Here is a 21,949-nt window from a genome sequence, read left to right on the forward strand (position 1 = left end):
ACCCTGGCTCCAAACTGCAGAAAAGACAACCTCTCCCCACCCCAGTCACTGGGAGAGCTAACCATGGTATCAGAGAAGGGATGGACCTAGAAGATATAAATATGGAATACCATGCAGTCAGACCTATCTCTCCAGTTGCTATCACCCATTATGACACAGAGGGCTAGATGAGATTTCAAAAAAGAGACTAAGGCTATGTCTACACTAGAGAGCTTACAGCAGCACCGCTGTACCAAAGATCTCTCGTGTAGCCGCTCTATGCCGACGGGAGAGAGCTCTCCCATCGACATAATTAAATCAACCCCAATGAGTGGTGGTAGCTATGTCAGTGGGAGAAGCTCCCTTCTGCCAACATAGCACTGTCCACACCAGCGCTTATGTTGGTGTAACTTATGTTGCTCAGGAGTGTGGTTTTTTCACACCCCTAGCAACATAAGTTATACCAACCTAAGTGGTAGCGTAGACATAGCCTAAGTGTACAAGTTTCAATACAATTCAGTAATAATCCCTTGGAATTGTGTTTTCTGGAAGCATTACCAAAACCTTGCAACTAGTGCAATGTGTTTTCTGCATAATCCACTTTTTTCATGTTTCCTCTAAGAAATGTTTTAGCCTTGCAAATAGGATGAAGTAAATGTTGTAACGTCACATCTTCAGCTGTTGCAAATTAGCATAGATGACTTTCTCACCCCCTGCTTCTTTATCCAGACTGATTCATCCATTAATCTTCCAAGGAAAAAAATAACCTTAAGAACATTTGTATGATTCTTCAGCAAGTATAACATTTGCATATCATACAAAAATTACTACGCGCTGATATCTTTCCCCACTAAGGCAGGTCAGGTGATTTAAATAAATAACCAAATCAAAACACAAATTTGATTATTAGATTTCTATTTTACAACTTAAGAGCTACATTGATTTTTCATTACAAGGCAGGGCAATGCACATAATGCAGAGACTAACACCTCTATTTAAACACATGTACATATATACAGTACACTAGCAAAATGTGAACACAAATACACTTTCTTTTTTTTTTTAGAATGAGAAGAACTCATGGGGTCAAGTCCGTTCACTCATCTTTTTCAACATTTCCCCAGATGATACTATGAAGTTACTGAATAACCCTATGTTTATTTTAAATAACTGGAAGATGCTTTACCATTCACGTATGATTTTGAACAGGGCTTTTGGATTGCTTTCCAAACATTTCAATTGTCGTCTTTCACATACCATATTATTTAAATTTAAAAAATTATAGTTATACATTGTTAATGCCATATGAAGGACGAAACCCATTTCATATATATCCTATGGCTCTCTGATCCACAATGTGGAACCTAATTGTGTATTCTCTGCACACTGCACAGAACCTCAAGTTAAGAATTCTTCATAGAGGAGGGCAGATATGCAGTAGAATGTAGATCCACATTGAGATTTTAGAGACTAGAATTTTGCCCTTATTACATTAGGCACATCTGATAGCTCAGGGTAAAATTCACTATCTCTTTGAATGTTAGATTATTTAGAAAGGAGTACAGCCACTTAGGCAAAGTTTAAGTAAAGAATTATGAGCCAGGTTTTCAGAGTTGGGAATGTGCAGTCATTGCAGGTGCCTGGCTTACGTCTGCAAATCACAGATGTGCACATACAAATCAAATCACAGAAGTGTAGGACTGGAAGGGACCTCAATAGGTCATCTACTCCAGTAGCCTGAACTCAAAGCAGGACTAAGTAATAAGTAGACCATTCCTAACAGATATTTGTCTAACCTGTACTTAAAAACCTCCAATGACGAAGATTCCACAACCTGTTCAGGCAATTTATTCCACTACTTAACTACCCTGACAATTCGGAAGATTTTCCTAATGTCCAACCTAAACCACTCTTGCTGAAATTTAAGCCCATTGCATCTTGTCCTATCGTGAAAGGTTAAAGAAAACAATTTTTCACCCACCTCTTTGTAACAGCCTTTAATAAAAACTGTTTATTTTTATTTGAAAACTGTTATCATGTTCCCCCCTCAGTCTTCTCTTCCCAAGACTAAACAAACCCAATTTTTCTTCTAGGTAAGGATAAAAGTTGGAAAAAACAGGGTGATATCATGACAGGGGCCTATAGACCACCTAACCAAGAAGAGGTGGATGAGGTTTTTTTAAACAACTAACAATCATCCAAAGCACAGGACTTGGTGGTGATGGGGGACTTCAACTACCCAGACATCTGTTAAGAAAATAATACAGCAGGGGACAGATTATCCAAAAAAGTCCTTGGCATGCATTGGAGACAAATTTAATTACAGAAGGTGGAGAAAGCAACCAGGGGAGAGGTTGTTCTAGATTTGATTTTTGACAAATAGGGAGGAACTGGTTGTGAATTAAAAAGTGGAAGGCAGCTTGGGTGAAAGTGATCATGAAATGATAGAGTTCATGATTCTAAGGAATGGTAGGAGGGAATACAGCAGAATAAAAATAATGGATTTCAAGAAGAAAGACTTTAGCAAACTCAGGGAGTTGGTAGGTAAGATCCCATGGGAAGAAAATCTAAGGGGAGAAACAGTTTGAGAGAGTTGGCAGGTTTTTGAAAAAGACATTGTTAAGGGCACAAGAGTAAACTATCCCACTGCATAGGAAAGATAAGAAGTATGTCAAGAGACCACCCTGGCTTATTCAGGAGATCTTCAATTATTTGAAACTCAGAAAGGCGTCCTACAGAAACTATGTCAAATTAGGAAGGATGAATATAAATAACTCAAGCATGTAGGAACAAAATTTAAAAAGGCCAAGGTATATCTTGACTTTAGTAAGGCTTTTGATACTGTCTTGTGTGACCTTCTCATAAACAAACTAGGAAAATATAGCCTAAATGGAGCTACTATAAGGTGCCTGAATAACTGGTTGGAAAATCGTTCCCAGAAAGTAGTTATCAGTGGCTCACAGTCAAGCTGGAAGGACAGATCAAGTGGTGTCCCACAGGGATCAGTTCTGGATCCGGTTCTGTTCAATATTGTCATTGGTGATTTAGATAGTGGCATAGAGAGTACACTTATAATGTTTGCAGATGACACCAAGCCAGGAGGGATTGCAAGTGCTTTGGAGGATAAGATTAAAATTCAAAATGATCTGAATAAACTGGAGAAATGGTCTGAAGTAAATAGGATGAAATTCAATAAGGACAAATGCAAAGCACTCCACTTAGGAAGGCACAATCAATTGCACACATACAAAATGGGAAATGACTGCCTAGGAAAGAGTACTGCGGAAATGAATCTGGAGGTCAGAGTGGATCACAAGCTAAATATGAGTCAACAGTGTAATACTGTTGCAAAAAAAGCAAACATCATTCTGGGATGTATTAGCAGGAGTTTTGTAAGCAAGACATGAGAAGTAATTCTTCCACTCTACTCCATTCTGATAAGGCCTCAGCTGGAGTATTGGGTCCAGTTCTGGATGCCACATTTCAGGGGACAAATTGGAGAAAGTCCAGAGGAGAGCAACAAAAATGATTAAATTTTGGCCATATAGGCACAATCAGAAAGTGCTAGATTTAACCAGATACTGTGGCCAATATTTTCAAGAATAGGTCCCTAAAGTTAGGATTCTAAATGCTTAAGTGCCTAAGTAAGTGGCATGAATTTCAAAAGTGCTCGGCACCTAGCAGTCTGTGGACTCTGCACTCACTTAGGTACCTAAATATGAACGTAGGAGCCTACATTTAGGCACCCATTATTGAAAATATTGGCATGTGTATCTTTATTTAAAATCATACATGTCTGCTTGGAGTTAAGAGGCAGCTTTAGGCACCAACAAAACAGCCTCCAGTTGAATTGCACTGTAAATTATGACGGTGACCTCAAGTCTTTACTATGAGTGATGAAAATGATGAAACAGTTGGTGTTCACTTGGTGTCTAATTCTGCTCCCAATGAACACAACAGCAACACTCCTATTAACTTCAATGGGAGTAAGATTAAGATCCTAGATGGTGTAGTTGTTCTAGTAGTTAAAAGCACATGGGTGGGAGACGATGTTCCGTAGTTTAGTCTCAGTTCTACCATAAACTTACCTTATAACCTTGGGCAAGTCACTTAAGTTCTCTTTGCCTTGGCTTCTATGCGTTTATTGAAAAATGGAGGTAGTATTACTTACTTGATGTATAAGACTCTTTTGAAGCTAAATGTATCAATGTGACTAAATGTGTAATGAGAGCTTTCTCTAGCCAGTGCCATAGTGTGTACTTATAAATACAATTAACTCTCATTGATTTTTGTGTCAATTTACTACATTTTTAGTAACCAGTCATCGTATACAGTCTTTGCTTTTTAAAATTTGCTTAAATGGTGTATAGATCAAAGCCAGCTAACATATGGGAGAGGGATAGCTCAGTGGTTTGAGCACTGGCCTGCTAAACCCAGGGTTGTCAGCTCAGACCTTGAGGGGGCCACTTAGGGATCTGGGGCAAAATCAGTACTTGGTCCTGCTAGTGAAGGCAGGGGGCTGGACTCGATGACCTTTCAAAGTCCCTTCCAGTTCTAGGAGATAAGATATCACCATTAATTTTTTTTTATTTATATAATAATTTTAGCCATGCCTATTTGCTCTTTTACTGTTGGGTCTTGTGTTATATTGTTTTTTTAACGATTTAATGACCAGTCAAGAATTCTTTGCATTTTTCTAGCATTTTGCTGAAAAACAAGTTGTTGAAAGGCATACTGGAATATCCACAATCAATAAATATACATCTTTTGGAGAATCACATATAAAAACAGTACGCATCGTATGTGACTTAACATGTGCTAAAATATATTAAGGATTATCTTTAAATCTTGATTTTTTTTAAACATTGAAAATTTTCACAATACACAGACACAATAAAATCATTTTGATCAGAAGGCAGATCATGCTTAAACTGGATCTCCACAATACAGACAAACGTATGTTATTTCACACAAAGTAGTTAATGAGAATTTTGATTACATAGCTCTGCCATGTTTTGTAGTCTCAGAACTGATACTATTCATTGTAAGGCAGCAAAATAAGTTAAGATGCCTTCTTTTTGTTTCTGAAGCGAAGATTTTTAGGTCAAAACAGAGTTTCTGCCATAACCTGATTTAGTGTTACCACCAAATGTTGCTTGGTATAGACTAGATGGTGGCAGATATACGCTATAAGAAGAACAGTTCAATTTTTTTCTTGTCCAGAGTCACCTGATACAATATGAAGCACTTCCTACCTTGCTGAAAGTGGGTATTTTACCACTTGCTCAGCTCCACTGTAAATATGGTTCCAAAATCTGGCAGTGAGTCTTCTTTTTTCTTTGAGCTTATTTTGGGGAATTCCCTGTCCTAAGCAAATAACGTATTGTAGTTCAAACTATGAGAATTCCTAAATATTATCAAAAATGTCTCAAACCACAGTGGTTATTTGAGTTAGTCCAAGATCATTTGATTCTCCTCTTCCTTGAGGACAGTAAGATGACATCTCCACGACTAGTCATACTGGTTTGTTTGTCCCATCCACTTCCCTCAGGTAAGCAGGGTCTTGGACTGTGTTTCTGACTCTGCTGGTGCTCTGCCTGTCCATCCTCATCTTAAAGGGAAAGCAGAAGTCCTTGAAACAGCGCTTGAAGTTTTCATCCAAAAAAGCATACAAGATAGGATTTAGACTGCTGTTGGTGTAACCCAAAGCAATACAGAAATAATAGCTGGAGATTGCTGCAGTGCTATGGGGCACATCCCCTAGTGCCTCAACCAGCACAAAAATGTGAATGGGAGTCCAACAGATAATGAAAACTGCCACAACGACAAGCACCAATCTGGTGATCCGACGAAGGTTTCGGTCTTTTTCTCGAGACCCTGAGAGAAGTCGTACGCTCTTCAAGCGCAGGATCATCAGGGTATAGCAAACAATGATAATGAGAACTGGAATAACAAATGCAAAGACAAAGACGCAGATTTTCATGAAGATGTCCCACCACAGATAATCAGTGTCTGGAAACTGCAAAGAACATTCAGTACTAGCAGTATCTATAAATGGAAGAGGCAAGAAGAAGAAGAAAATTGCTTTATTATTAGACATTCCAACCTATATCTGTATTACAGTATAAGCTTGCAAAAGTGATTACCATGTAATGTGATACAAATAAATGGAGTTATCATTAAATCACTCCAATAATTGCTTTCAGTTGTCATTGAAACTAGTTTTCCACTGCTGTCTTTCAGGACTAGTTGGAGAATATTTTAAAATGTATTACATTACATACAAACTTTTGTGCACAAGAGTGGCATAAAACCTACAGAGGCACAAAAATACAATCTATAGAGATGCACTGAATAGTTGTTAGGCTCTGGATCTCAATTTGATTTGAGGCCAGGTTCCATGCAGTGGCAGAGCCAGGTTTTGCAACTGAGGGAGGGGCAATGGGTTGTTGGTGAACTGGAGGCCTCACACTCGCTGGGAAGCAATGGTCCTGTCCCACAGGACTAGGTCTGGCTCTTCACTCTGGCCATTGGAGCCTGGTACCTGGAGCCGCAGCACCATTCAGGTTTGGCCCGGCCACCTCTCCATCATGATGGAGGTTTGTGTGGGCCAAATTTAAGTGAGTGGCATTGTGACATTGCACATGGGTGTCACAACACCCGGAGCAAGGAGCTGGGCCCAGCTCCACAGGACAGGAACCGCCTCTGCCAGGTGAGAGTGGGATGGACTCAAAGCTGACACACATACATCCAAAGGCTAGCAGGGGCGGTGGAGTCACGCACACACACACACACACACCTCCTTATTAGCTCCACCACCGGTTCAACTGAGTTGAAATCTTGTAGCTGCTTTTATGCTATTTCCACCAAAAAAGGCTAGATTTCTGCCTTCCTGAATGGTGGAAATCTCATGAGGTTAGCTGATCTCGTGAGATTTCTGCCATCATGAGACAATCTTGCAATGAGACAATTAGTTTGCAGAAATGTTTTCCCACATGCTTTCTTCAGTGCAAACGCTATGCAGTCTAAGTGCTGCATTCCCTTGGAAATAATATATTTTTTTAAATGAATCATAGGTAAAGCAAACTGGTATACACAGAGTCTAACTGAGTTGCTCCTTTTGCAGAACACTTCATTGAGAATTCTGTCTGAGTAGGGACTGCAGGATTTGACCCCATTGACATCAGTTCACTTCTGTTCTTGCAATAATTTTATGAATGGGGGTCACATGCTGACATTTTATTTTATGTTCTAGTCTTACTTCATCATACAGGAGACTTGTAGTCAGTGTGATATTCTTAAGTTCACTTGCTTATGTCAGTGTAGTATTCCATCATATAAACCAAGACACAAGATAAATGGGAAAACAAGACAAAGGGTCAGATTCTCCACTGTTGTTTACTGGGCATTTTTCACTATGACTGGTAGTTTGGCTTTCATTCCTGTCTGTGGAATCCATGTGCCCACTAGGGAGATATCTCTTTACGAGATCTATTGAGGGGTGGATAGGAGTGAGCTGGGTCTGGGTCACTGTTGCTAGGCAGATGCACAATTAGCACTCCACATCCAGAAGTTTCTGGAGTTGGGTGTGGTAGTTTGGGGTATGCTCAATAGAATCCCTAGCTACTGGAGTCAGACTCCATGAGGGAAAGCAATCAGGGCAGCTGCTATACAAAAGGCCACGTGTCCTGTGTGGGCTGGGAGAAGCTGAGCCCAGGAGAAGGAAGCAGGGTATTTTCCTAGGTCTGAATTATTTTGCAGCAGGTTAGTGATATTGTTAACCCTGCAGAAGAGAAGCATGGGCAATGTTAATTATAGAAAGGGAAAATCGGGAGGGAAAACTCATTTCTTTTATTTTAATTGAATATTTTGAATGTTGTTCAAATTTTGAATGTAGTTAAATTGTCTCAACTAATATGATTCACCAACTTTTCTTTTATTTAAATGTGATGATGGAGAAAAAGTCATTTTACTTTCTCATTTTTTGCATTTTTCTTGTGACAGTTTTTTTTTTAATCTATATACTTAACTGAGTGGTTGGTTAATCAGTTAGCTGACTGGCTAACTGTGATTTCAGCAGAGGAAGGGGAAGAGTCTGCATGGATTCCAGTTGAAGATTCTTACAAGCAAGTGGAAGGAAGATGTTGCTTTTGACTCAGCAGATTTATAGATTTGAGTTTCAAAGACTCTGATACTCGGGTGAACTCAACCTAAGCTTTTTGGGAACTCTGAGGCCTGGTCTACACTAACTCCCCAATTCGAACTAAGGTATGAAACTTCAGCTACGTGAATAACGTAGCTGAAGTCGACGTACCTTAGTTCGAACTTACCACGGTCCAGACGCGGCAGGCAGGCTCCCCCGTCGACGCCGCGTACTCCTCGCACCAAGCAGGATTACCGGAGTTGACGGGGAGCACTTCTGGGTTCGATTTATCGCGTCCAGACAAGACGCGATAAATTGAACCCAGAAGTTCGATTGCCTGCCGCCGAACCAGCATGTAAGTATAGACAAGCGCTTAGTTTCTTCTCACTGTGTTTCTGTGGGGACTGACCTGTTTAGATTTAATTTGTTTTCTTTATTTACATTTATGTATAATAGTGAAGATAATGTATATGGACTATAAAATAGCCATCTTATAAACATAAAATAGCCATCTTATAAACCCTGTATGTGTGTATATATATCTCCTCAATATATGTTCCACTCTATATGCATCCGAAGAAGTGTGCAGTAGCCCACGAAAGCTTATGCTCTAATAAATTTGTTAGTCTCTAAGGTGCCACAAGTACTCCTGTTCTTATAAACATTGTTATTATTATTTATTATGTTTCTTTAATCATAAGACTTTATACAGTTGGTACTTAATTAAGTTCATTCCTTTTGGTCTTTTGGGGACTTGAATGTGGGGAGGCTGACCCTGTGCAATCCATACTGAAAATCCTTAGAGACTAATTCTAAGTCTCCAGCTGCTTTTCTGTGGTAGTTGGGTTTTTTAGGCATTGGAAAAGGGCAATGAAGTGAACTTTAGCCCACCCAAAGGTTACATATGTTCATATTCATTTTCCTCCACTAGAATCATTCTTCTTCTGCAAAGTGTTATGCATTGGCATTTACTGGATCAGGATTCAAAAGGAGCCAAGATTCAATGTATTATTTGTACAGCATTGTTTCTTAACAATCTACAACAGACTATTCACTAGGATTGGTCAGAGAAACTTTGATGGAACCATATTCTGTCAAAATATGCAGTTCTGTCAAAATCAAAACACTTAATGAAATTAGGTCAATTTTGTTGCAAATTCATTTACAAAAAAATTGAAGGGAGAAAACTTCTGAAAGTGTTGATACATCCTATTTTAACATTTTTGGATGAAACTTTTTGATTTTTCATTTTGAAATGACTTTTTTCAAAATTATGTAACTTGTATTGTGTTATATATTCTATAATATTTACAAGAATAGATGTATAAATATAAAATACTCAATTTAATGTTGTCAAATTTTGATTGATCTGAAACTAATTTTTTTCAGAATTTTTCTTCATGGAGAACTTTGAAATTTTCAGGATTTGTTCCAATTCTGAATAAAGCCAAATTTCAAAATCTTTTGTGAAACAGCTCTTCCTCCGTCCTCTCAGTTCTAGTATTCACCACATCTTTGATATTGTATTGCATGTTTTTGCAAGATAAATTACAGCAAATATTTGATTTAGATGTCAACTCAGTTCTTTTTACACTCTCTTAATTAATAAATGTGACAGCTTTATGGAGTCTGGGAACAAGTGTCTATATTTTTTAGCTATCTCATTTTTGTGCAATGCAGTTAATGCATTTCTTAAGTAGCAGAAAGCACAATATAGACCTCCCTCACACTGTCTGTATTTAAAGAAAGAGGTGGTTCTCCAAAGAAACAAAAAAATGCAAAGGAGAATTTCATTTCAGTTAGCTTTCATTTTTGGGAAAAGTTTCTAGACCTTCTCCTTGTAGCAAAAGAGCAAAATGATGCTAAAATGATCATTACCCTTGAAAACATGTCCCTGCATTTCCTAATGATCTCAGATTATTCACAATGTCCTCATGGTCATCCAGAGCTGTCATTGTGTAGGTCTTGAAAACCATAGCAAGTCCCTGGATTTGTTATTTTGAAGCAGTATCACAGTTAATACATTATTGTGGGGGGAGGGAGCTGAGAAAGAAGGTGGAAGCAAAATATTTTTTTAAACTTGGAAACATGCTAAGACTGGCCCTGTTTAAAGGCTATAGCACAAAAGTTACTTAATGTTAGATTCTCATGCAAAACATTTAAAACTCATTCACGAGCTTTGTGTAGCATGTGATTTACATTTTGAGAGAAGTAAGAAATGTTGCTTCTATTTTACTTTCATACTTAAAATTCCCTGTTAACCCCAATGGCATTCAAAAACATTTCTTTTTTTCCTAGAACAAAACAAAATGTCAAAGTCATGAAACTCCCTCCAAAAAAAAAAAAAACAAAAAAGTTCCTGCACATTTGTAATTATTAACTTAACAAACCTATTAGAGCAACATTTGGAAGATATTCAATTTACACATTTCCTTTTTCATGTTTCTATGAGTTTTGTGCATGTGAATTTCAAAGCTGCTATTTTCAGATCTTTGAACTTCTAATAGGTTAAAGTCTTCTAGGTTGAAATTTAAAGAACTGGTAGAACCAATTACTTACCAAATTAGCTTTGAATATATAGACAGTAAGTAGTTCAGTAAGAACATGGACACTTATCAGTAATCCACATTCCTTTAATTTTAAATTAAAAATTACTTCAATTACTCAAAAAAGTGCAGAATATTGTACATTGTTATGGATTTAGATCCAGTATCGTCTTTTAAATTTTTCAATTACATAATAAGAAACTGTTGGAATTGACTCCGATTCCACCCTAGCTAAATATATTTTAGTAAAATATTTACTATAACTTACCCAAGGTCCCCATAATGGCAGGGGAATGGTAAAGTAAAATAAACCCAGAAAATCCTGGCAAATGACCCACAGCCACACAGGTGAAAATCCCCCAGGGTCACTGCCAGACTGACCTGGGGGAAAATTCCTTCCTGACCCCACATATGGCTAGCAGTTAGATCCTGAGCATGTGAGCAAGGACCAGCCAGCCAAGCAACTAGGGTTGCCAACTTGGTAATATTTAAAAGCCGGACACTCCAGCAGTAGCCCATGAAAGCTTATACTCAAATAAATTTGTTAATCTAAGGTGCCACAAGTACTCCTGTTCTTTTTGTGGATACAGACTAACACAGCTGCTACTCTGAAACCTTAGGAACATAAGACATAATCCAGAAGTAAGACCCAGTGCTATTGAGACCTACCCCCACCATCACAAGAAACCCTGTTGCACAAACACATTCATAAATTTGTCCATCTCCCTCTCAAAACGAAGTTGTTTGCCCTCACAATTCCTAGTGGGAAGCTGTTCCAGAACCTCACCTCTGTGATGGTTAGAAACCTTTTTCTAATTTCCAGCCTGAATTTGTTCATGGCCAGTTTGCAGGACCAGGGCCTTGGAAGAAACTAGAATTCCACATTTTTTAAAAAGAGATTGGTCTGTCAGTAAAGGAGAAACTCTACTAAGGTCAGACATACCAAACTTATGCTGAAGGAAGAAACTGTTAGCAAATACACTGTTGGGAATAATCCTGCATTAGGAGAACTAGATGGGCTAGACAATCTAAGAGAATAATTTTTAGAGATGGGCAAGGTTATTTGATGCTCAGACGTTAAATTGACCACACAGAGTCCTACCCAGAAATACTTTTCCCCACTGGAGAATTAGAGGTTAAACCTGAGCTTTGGCTGGAAGTGAAAAAAGTAGCATGGTCACTTCATCCTCAGGGCCATCCCTAGGGGGTTGCGGAGTCAGGACAGAAGTGACGAATCCGTCACTTCCGGGACCGACCCGTCACTTCTGGGACTGAACGCGCTGACCAATCGCACCGGACCGTGGGGCCCCAAAGCACAGGGCCTGCAGCAGTCGCCCCGATTCACCATACCCAAGGGACGTCTCTGTTCATCCTACTCCCGATTTATTTGTTGAATTCAAATAAGCACCAGACAATATAGTTGGCTGTAATTACTCAAATGAGGCTGACAATTAGAAATGCAGGGGTTTTGCAGTCAGCATTGAAGTGCATTTGCAAATAGTGCTCAATCTCACTATGCACAATTATCAGTCTCCAGTTTCAGGAGGAGGAAGCTCACTCACATGATTCAGCAAAGTACTTAGGTACATGACTAACCCTTAAGCACCTCTACCCCATTGTAGTGAATAGGATTACTGCTGTGCTTAAAAAGCTATGCACATTCCTAGGTAACTTGCTGACTTAAGTGTTTCATTTCTTTAAAAATATTATATAAGCAAGCCAGACAACTATTCTTCCCAGCTGAGGATACCTGAAAGGGACTCTTTCCAGAGCCAGTTATTGCTTTATTGAGACTGTCAATGCTTTATTAGTCAAAAAAGTTCCTGCAAAGCAGTGGTTCTCAAACTAGTTACCATTGTGGGCCACATCCAATACTAGCTGTATGGCCCTGAGGATATCACATGGGCCATAGCTCTGTGCTGATTGGGCCGCAGGTTGAGAACCACTGCTGCAGAGCAAGAGAAGACACTTTCTTTCCAAAGGTCTGAATGCATCCCAAGATCAGGAACAAAATCCATACGTTTTGCACACCAGTGCAGACCAATAGCCAACAAGTTTTCTCTCTGAACATGCTAATGCTTTGTTTGCATGGATCTATGCCAAACGATTTAACAGAAATTGAAATCAGTAGCAGCTGCTTTCATAAATGGGTAGAGCAGTCTTCCATAAAATTCATAAATTCCTGTCTGCTGGAGTTCCACAGTGTTTAGAGATATGCAGCCCCATAAGAGGGACAATATGAGCTCCATTCCACAGTTGACCAGGTCTGCTGTTTGATGCTATAGTGGTGGGGTCATGGCCACAGCACATTGCTACTCCATCCTCACCCACTTTTTGGGTGGCTCAAAGTGCTAACCCAATGAAGTTCTTGAGTAAGAGAGAGCACAAGAGCTACAATTGTCCTCATCTTCTCAGGGGCGGTTCATAATATGGCTTACATTTACTTAAGATGGAATCTGAAGTCACTGAATATGCACTGGAATTCATAATTTTCCAAGTGACACAAATATTTAGAGGAACGCGGATGTAGATTACAATACATGGCTTCTTGGTCTTCTAAGTAGTACTTATTCTGACTCTACCTAAAAAAGTCAAGAGCTACTAATCTTATGCGTTTAAATCTTTCATTGGAGAAGCATGGCATCAAAATGTTTCCACTTTTTCCTCAGATGTTCCTCCATTTGGAATATAGAGCATTCTGCTTTATAGGGCCCGATTCTCTGCTGCCCTCTACTTTGTAGCTTGTGCAAATTAAGTGTTCAACTCTACCTCATCAGGATGGTTCTGCTTTACACCCACTTGGTATGTGTTTAAAGCACTGATCTATTAGGCCAACAGAATACTCGGATTCACTGAAACTCATTTGTGCATGTATGTCCATTTACAGTGAAACTCTGCTTCTAAGGGGTAATCCCGCAGTCCTTACCCAGAATGCTAGTTCCCATTATAGGCAATGGGAGCTTGGGATACCTGTCCCACAGACCCTATGCCTCTTTGTTGCCCTATCTTGCTCCTACTCCCAACTCCTCCCTTGACATACTTTTCTCTCCAGCTACCATGACCTATCTTCTTTCCCCTCTTTTTCTCTAAGCTCCTTGAATTGGTTATTTACAATCAGCCTCTGACTTCTAATTCTGCTTGACGCTCTTCAAACACCAATCTGGCTTCCATTTTTGATCTCCACTGAAACTTCTCTCATGAAGTTCTCCAGCCAAATCTCAGACCTTTATGCTGACTTCTTCCTCCTGGATATATCAGGATAATGCATCATAAAATGTCATTTGTTCATTTAGTTGACGACTGTATCTTATCTTTAACTTTAATATTTCATACTATAATATTCTGTAGCATATTTAAGTATTGAAGTCTTAGAAATATGAGTTCTTAGAGAAGTATTCCACTATTACAATTTTGCTGAGAAAATGTGACCAGGTTTTTTATGTACAATTTAAATGATGTACATATTAGTGAAGTGGGATTCAATAAGGTTCCACTCTACTCCGTATTCCAAGTTACATTTACATTATTTTAGAAGCAAAAGAATTTGAGTTTAAAATTATCAAAATTATGCTCACCTTCTCTGACTTTGGTGCCTCCAAGGACTATGGCAGATATACCAACAGATGAGGACAATAGCCAGATACAGATATTGATTATCTTTGCCTTGAGAGGAGTGCGGAAGTCCAGGGCTTTCACAGGGTGACACACAGCAATGTATCGATCAACACTCATCATGGTCAATGTGAATATGCTGGTAAACATGTTATAATAGTCAATTGAAATAACTATTTTACACAGCACATCCCCAAATGGCCAAGAGTTCATCAGGTATTCAGTGCTTTGAAAAGGCATAGTCGTAGTAACTAAAGCATCTGCCATAGCCAGATTGAAAATATAAATGTTCGTTGCTGTCTTCATCTTTGTATACCTGAAGTACAAGAAAAATAAATCTTAATTATAGCAACATATTCACATATGAAGCTAGTGTATTAGGGAAACTGTGTTGTAACAATCTTTTGGACAAAAATGCAAGCACGTTCAAGACTGAGGGATTATATTAAATATGTTACATTTAGTCTCTCAGCTATGTTGCTGCTGCTGTATCACCACTTAGATTTACTTGCCAGAGGCAAAAATGGATTTTTGAGTAATTTTAATGGGATCATGTAAATTAGTCAAGCCATTATAAAGATGCTAGATTTAGTTTCATCCTCTAAAATCCAACTGCAAATAAATGAGAAAATAATTTGCTTCATTTGCAAGTGATAGAAAATTCTAGCAGTTCCTTTCCTTACAAGCATCTGAAAATACATCTACACTGCAATCAAAGATCCATAGCATGGCTGTGGTTGGCCCAGGTCAGCTGACTTGGACTTGCAGGGTTCAAAGTGTGAGACTAAAAATTGCAGTGTAGATGTTCAGGCTCGGGCTGGAGCCCAAGCTCTGAAGCCCCAAGAGGGAGTCGGGTCTCAGAATCCAGGCTCCAACTTGAGCCCAAACATCTACTGCAATTTTTAGCCCCACAGCCTGAGCCCCATGAGTCTGAGTCAACTGACCTGGGCTCTGAGATTTGGTGTCATGGCTTTTTTATTGCAGTTTAGATGTACCCTTACTGCCTATTGTTGGGGGTTTTTTTTACAGAAGTAATGGGTATCCTCGTCTCACCATGCTACGGCATGAATAAATCATTAATCATTACTCTTGCAGGGCCAAATCCTCAGCTGGTGTAAGATACCTGGTTAAATAGGCTACTAGAGTCCATAAAAATTACATTAATCATAATACTATTTTCTCGATATACATTCAAGCAAAACTGATATTTCATTGCTTTGTGTAACACCGATTAAGAAACGTGGCCTGCAATACCATACAAAACTATGGGGGCCAGATTTTCAACGGTGGGCCCTTAAAGTTTCTGAGGTGGCACACAACAGAATATTGATTGTTTCTCATCATTGTCGATGTGAATATGCTGATAAACACTAGTCAGGCACTATTATTCTAGGACAGTTGTGGTCTTGCTGATTGTACAAGAGACTGTGTCTCAGGAAATCTGGATCTGCTTTTGACTCTACTACTTTTCTTTTAGAGATCTGAAAGTATTATAAGATTCACAACAACTTTTCCTTGTTCAAACTTGTTCTATCCACAGATCTCAAATGTGTGTGCAAATAGGCATTAATGTGCCTAACTACCTGTTTGGGTATATAATTAACTGATTTGTACCTGAAAACCTAGGATTTGTGAGCACCACATTTTGTAACACAGCCACTTTCTCCTAAAATCTTAATTTTTAATATAAAAGTAAATGTACAAAGTCTAGTAATGAGAAGACTTTTGTGAGCCCTCCCACACAATTACCTCTCCACAAGTGCGCCCCCAAGCTAAGGCTTACGGGCATTATGGCCCTGGGATCAGTGTCCAATCAGGCTGCTGTAGCAGATGTCTTTCACAGATCTCCTGCCCAATGGGGGATCAGACTGTTTACTGCTGTCCAAAGACTCTCATAGATTAGAAGGAAAAATTGTCTTTTCTGCTAGTCTCCTGAACCTGCAAGTTGAGGGAACTTGAATCTCTCACCCAGAAGCTCTAGTGACCTTGGGTGAGAGGGCACCTGGCTTCATTGTAGCCTAGCAATAACCTATACTTTACCAATATATTATAGAAGGAGCTGGTAGCAGTTGCCTAACACTTTACATTACAGAGGATTCTGTGACTTTTACTTTGTCATCATTGTCGACAAGAGGCCTTTGATACTTAGCAGGGGGATCCCCTTGAGCTACAAAAGTGCCTTTTCTTTATCCCATGAAATCCCATTCAGACTTGGCTGAGATAGAAAGTGTTCAAATTGCCATTTTCATTCTCTCACTTGCAACCACAAAAAAAGTTTGGCAGCCTGCCAAAGTCACTGAATGTTCAAAAGTCAGGCTCATGTCTCCACCAAAGCAGCCCACACTGCAGTGAGAATACCTGAGAGCTGTTGGAGCAGAGAACCGGGGGTGGGGAGAACCGACAGCCAACCCAAATGCCCCCCACATAAGCCCCTTAACCCACCACATGGCCCCAGTGGCCCATTCTCCTCTACCCGTGGAGTTCTCCCAACACCAAGAGCAGGAGAAAGATGCGGGGGAAGAGAGAGAAAGCACCAGTCAGGGCTGGACTCCCTCTACACACACACAGACATATCCTGGCCCAGCACCTTATCCCCTTTAGCTTTATCATTGTTGGTGTCATAAGATCAGTTACCAGCAAAAAACATGGAATGGAGTTAGGTTCATTTTCATTGCTGTGACTGCCTGCTGCTAGATTCAGAAATGCTTCTATTATCAGCTATGGAGTCTGATTTGGAGTCAGACAGCTTCTTGGGAAGACATTTTGACAGACAATTAGTAAATGCACAGTAGAAGCAATCAGAAAGATGCCATAATCTGCTGATTGGGTTTTCAAAAATCACATATTACTTGTACTCTCCAACACATGACAAAAAAGTGAACAGATATCTGGTTGATTAGCTGTCCTCTCTCTTCCCTGGTTTTTTTTATGACCTCAGACAATGGAAGTCAATGGTTTATGGGAAGTCTGGTTTTCCAAGTACCTTGCTTTGCACAGGCCTGCACTTGTACAGGGTGAAAGTATTGACTTAAAACGTCATGTTTTCCTAAAAAAAAAGTTTAGGGATGCCGCAGAAAATTAAAATTATTGATCCAATAGTTTAACTTCAGCTCTGAGGAAAATATCAGTATCTGTTTTAAAATGTCAAGTACGGGACTAAGAGCAGAGTTGGATTTAATGCAGCACATATAAGATGACTCACATTTACTGTCTTTCATCTAAAGTTTTCAAAGAGCCTTTAGAAAATATTTATAAACTGTGGATCATATTCTACCCTGGGTCTTTGTACAACCCCAGCCCCTTTCCCCCATTAACTTCAGTGGAAGTTCTGTGCACAGAAAGAGGGTCAAATATAGCCCATGATATAATGAGAAATGTAACAGAGTGGCAGTTTTGAGGATCCTACATAAAAGTGAAAGGCTCCTCTCCTCAGTCAACATAAGCTCAGATGCTAGAAGCTTGTATGAAGATGCAGAATAATTTCTGCTGTCTTATGTTCGTAGGTGGATCTTGTTATCTCCAGCTAGCATATAATAGGGGTGGCTGGAGCCTCTCTGGTACTAACATACCCGGGAGGAATAGAGATATCCCAGAGGAAAAACTTTGACTTAAATTTATGTTTGGATATTATTGTTTAAGTTACCAAACCCCAGGAAGAAAAATGATCATAAAGTGTGTCCACTTTGTAAGGAGCAAAGTGGAAATGCCATTTGTCTGCTTACAAATTATGAGTAAAATTCTCAAAAGCATCCAAGCAATTTCAGCACTTGGAAGCCCAAGGCCTACTGACTTCCAATGACATTAAATGAACTTTGGCTCCTAAGTCACTTAGGCACTTTTGAAAAATTTACCCCACTTCTTATTTCACCCATCACTGCAATGCACTCGCTTCTGGAGTAGGATGTAGCCAACAGGACACATCAACACTTATACATTTGTTCAAGACAGCGAGTAACGGGGGCGGGGGGGGGGAGGAATAACAGCTAACAAACCTACAGGGAAATTTGAGGTTTGGTAGGCATAGTGTTATTAACAAATTGGTACACATTCCAGAAAAGTATCAATATTCATTACTAATATGGAAGGATTCTTTGACAATACTATTGCAAGCAGTGACAAAGAGAATGAGGATATAGAAATTATAGTATTGCATTAATGATTTTAGTTAAAGCTAAAAAGGTGGCTCAAAATCATTTTTCATCCAGACATAACTTTGACAAAATAACATCAGGCTGAAATGTTTCACTTCAGTATGAGATCAATTTGTTTTGCAAGAATGACAAATATACTATGACAACATTCTACGATAGTGGTTAATATGTGAAGTAAAAATGCATTAAATAGAATGAAGCATAGCAAAGAAGTGGTATAGGAGGACAGCTGTCGCAATGAATTAAAACATACAAAAAACAAATGTCAAACATTTCTTTAAGCTACAGATGGATGCTATCTTGCTAGGCTCCCTTGTGTGAAATTCCCATGGATAGCAGCAGCAAGGGGCAAAGACAAGGGGCATAACTGGGAAAGGCCCCAGATCTCAATATTTATATATTTAGGGTAAACTCAATACCAATTTCATCTACCAATGTGATATATGCCATCATGTGCCACCAATGCCCCTTTGCCATGTACATTGGCCAAACTGGACAGTCTCTATGCAAAAGAATAAATGGACACAAATCTGACATCAGGAATCATAACATTCAAAAACCAGGAGGAAAACACTTCAATCTCTCTGGTCACTCAATAACAGACCTCAAAGTGGCAACTCTTCAAAAAAAAAAACCTTCAAAAACAGACTCCAACGTGAAGCTACAGAACTGGAATTAATTTGCAAACTAGATACGATCAGATTAGGCCTGAATAAAGACTGGGAGTAGTTGGGTCATTACAAAACCTAAACTTAATTTCCCCAATACTAATTTCTCCCTACTGTTACTCACACCTTCTTGTCAACTGTCTGTAACGGGCCTCTCTCTTACCACTTCAAAAGTTATTTTTCCTCCCTTGGTATCCTGCTATTAATTGATTTCTCTCGTTAGACTGACCTAACACTTGGTAAAGCAACCCCCATCTTTCATGTATTTATTCCTGCTGCTGTATTTTTTACTTCATACACCTGATGAAGGGGTTCTAGCCCACGAAAGTTTAAGCCCAAATAAATTTGTTAGTCTCTAAGGTGCCACAAGGACTCCTCTTTTTTTTTGTCAATACCAATTGAATCAGAACATAGTGAAAGACTGGGGACATATGAAGTAGAATGAATCTAATGTTTTTATACTCTTAAAAGTCATTAAAAAAGCTTACGTCAATATGAAACTTAACACAGAGCCAGCATAGAGTGTAAAAATCAGTATTTTTTAGTAGTAGGGAGCCCAGAAAACAAATTCACATGTTCATAGTAATCATTATTATTGTTATCACACAAATTCAAGAGTTGCCTCTCACTGAATTAGCTTTAACATAATAATTATAGGCTAAGACTTAAAAAAAGTTGCCTAAAGCTAGATTCCTAGGTCTGTATCTAGGCACCTAAATAAGTGGCTTGATTTTCAAGAGTGGTGAGTGCCCAACAGCTCCTACTGATACAGCACTTCTGAAAAATCAGGCCACTTATTTAGCTGCCTAAATATGGACTTAGGAGCAAAACCTGAGATGCTCATTTTTAAAATCCTTGCCATAATGTTTACTTTTTATTATAAATCTTATTGTAACTAGTTAAAATTTTGTACAAAAATTGTTATTAAAATATTAAATATAAATTGCAAAGGATTTTTTTAAATAAGTCAGTTCCCTTGCAAAATCAGTGCTGGCTGGGTCATCTGCCAGGAGTCAACCTGGGAACTCTGGATCAAAAAGCATGAACCTCACATGCTACAGCTGAAGGACTAGGTCTAATAGCTCAAATGAAATAATAGACTTAACCCTGTTTATATGGTTTAGCCCTAGAGGAGGATAAAGAGCCACACAATGCTGATATGAATTACACATATCCCCGATTGTAGAAATTCATCCCAACTTTCAAAGGTCAACAAGAGTTAAAATCTTCACATGGGCCTCCATTTATAACTACACCCCTGAATGAGACATCTATGGGGCTTGAACTCAGGTCAAAAAGTTTGAGCTTTTATGCTTGAGCTAAAGTACGGGATTTGTACATTCAAGGGCAGGAGAAGCCTCATAAAACTTGAAACATGGTCTAAGTCACTCACTGAGGACAAAGCCACACTGCATTATGAATCCATCTCCCCCCCCTCCCCCCCGCCACACACACACCTTTGGATAAAGAAGATTCAAAGACGTTGTTCATTTTTAATTAAGAAGAAAGTTTCTGTTTTACCTTTACTAATAGCAGTAATGTCAAGCTTGGTGTCCCATGGTTTTGCTGAGAAAGCAATCAGATTCAAGGACGTCTCATACTTGAAAGGAGAAAGATATTAGATTTTAAGGAATACTTCCTTTATCCAAAAATGTAGTGATTTAAGTTAAATAGGTTTTAATAAAAACAGACAAAAATTACAATTTTTAAACCATCTGGTTGCAAATCTCTTTCTCTTGCAATAGCTGAATTTTCTCTTGCTCAAATCTTGAGATGTTGCCATTTCACTAGCCTTGCAGTCATCACGGTCTTCCAGTTTTGACAGGAGGAGATCTTCTAATATAAGGCAAAATGGGGGCTCTTGGAAACAGCCACACTAGTCAGGAACTCTGTATATAGGGAGCTGGATAACCCACTCGGATCCTCTGCACTCACATGGGTCCAGTTCACCACTTCCCTAGTGAATGCTGCTCTTCTGTCCACGTAGCATTCTTCAGCCTCAACATTCCTCTTTCCTGCAGTGAGGTTTTGTTGCAGGACACCATAACCTCCCTTGGTATGTGTCAGTGGCTCTGGGACAAAAGGTTCCAGGTTCTGCCTGGCAGTTCCTGAAGAACCAGGTGCGTCGTATGCGTCAATTGTTGGTCCAACAAGGAGGAACTCTATCCTTCACTTGAATGGATTCTGTGGGCCAGGTGTCACCTGGAGGAGGGCACAGGTCTCATTGCTCATGGGGAGAAGCAATAATGGCTCCAGTAGAAGGTTGTCAGAGTGCCATTTCCCCCTTTCTTCCTTTGCAAGGACTGTGGCATGTGAAGGGCTAGGGAATGGTTACCTCTGAAGATCCTGACTAGTGGCAGCCCAATCTTATGAAGGGAACTGCATTGGTCAGGCTGTTTCTGGGGGAGAGTAAAAGGGGGGAAAATTCAATACACACAAACAGAGGCTCGGTATGTATGCGGCATGAATACTACTCATGGGGAAACATCTTCAGCCTGTTCTCAGAGCAAGGCACGTGGCCTCTGCCTTACCATGGAGATAGAAGAGAGCACTGGTAGCTGACATTAGGTATGTTCCATCTGATTACTGTATATCTGAAAATTAGGACACATGGCTGTGACACTCTGTATCTCGGTGGAACACCCTGCACCCCCATGTTCATCCTTATAATATGATCATGTGGTATCCAGTGCAAAGTTTATCATGTTGGGTGTCTTCGGAAGGCTCATGATGACTGAGCATTGCTGTTATAGTAATATTATAGGTTGTAATTTCATGTATATAGTTATGAGGCTGAAAATGTGTCCTCATGGCTTAAAACAAGCCCAGACAAAACTCTCCAGAAACAGA

At 39.3% G+C, this 21,949-nt stretch overlaps 1 protein-coding gene across 1 annotated transcript in view; it reads right to left on the minus strand.

The window, feature by feature from the left end:
• Positions 1–877: 877 nt before the first annotated feature.
• Positions 878–21,949, minus strand: part of OPRK1 (opioid receptor kappa 1) — a 43,279-nt gene continuing 22,207 nt past the window's right edge. The window contains exons 3-4 of the mRNA XM_005301210.4: positions 14,244–14,596; positions 878–6,027 (exon numbers count right to left, since the gene is read on the minus strand). Coding sequence (XP_005301267.1) covers positions 5,495–6,027; positions 14,244–14,596 — 886 coding nt within the window. The 3' untranslated portion in view covers positions 878–5,494. The remainder of the gene's footprint in view (positions 6,028–14,243; positions 14,597–21,949) is intronic.

This window comes from Chrysemys picta, chromosome 2 (assembly GCF_011386835.1).
Source record: "Chrysemys picta bellii isolate R12L10 chromosome 2, ASM1138683v2, whole genome shotgun sequence".
NCBI lineage: Eukaryota > Metazoa > Chordata > Testudines > Emydidae > Chrysemys > Chrysemys picta.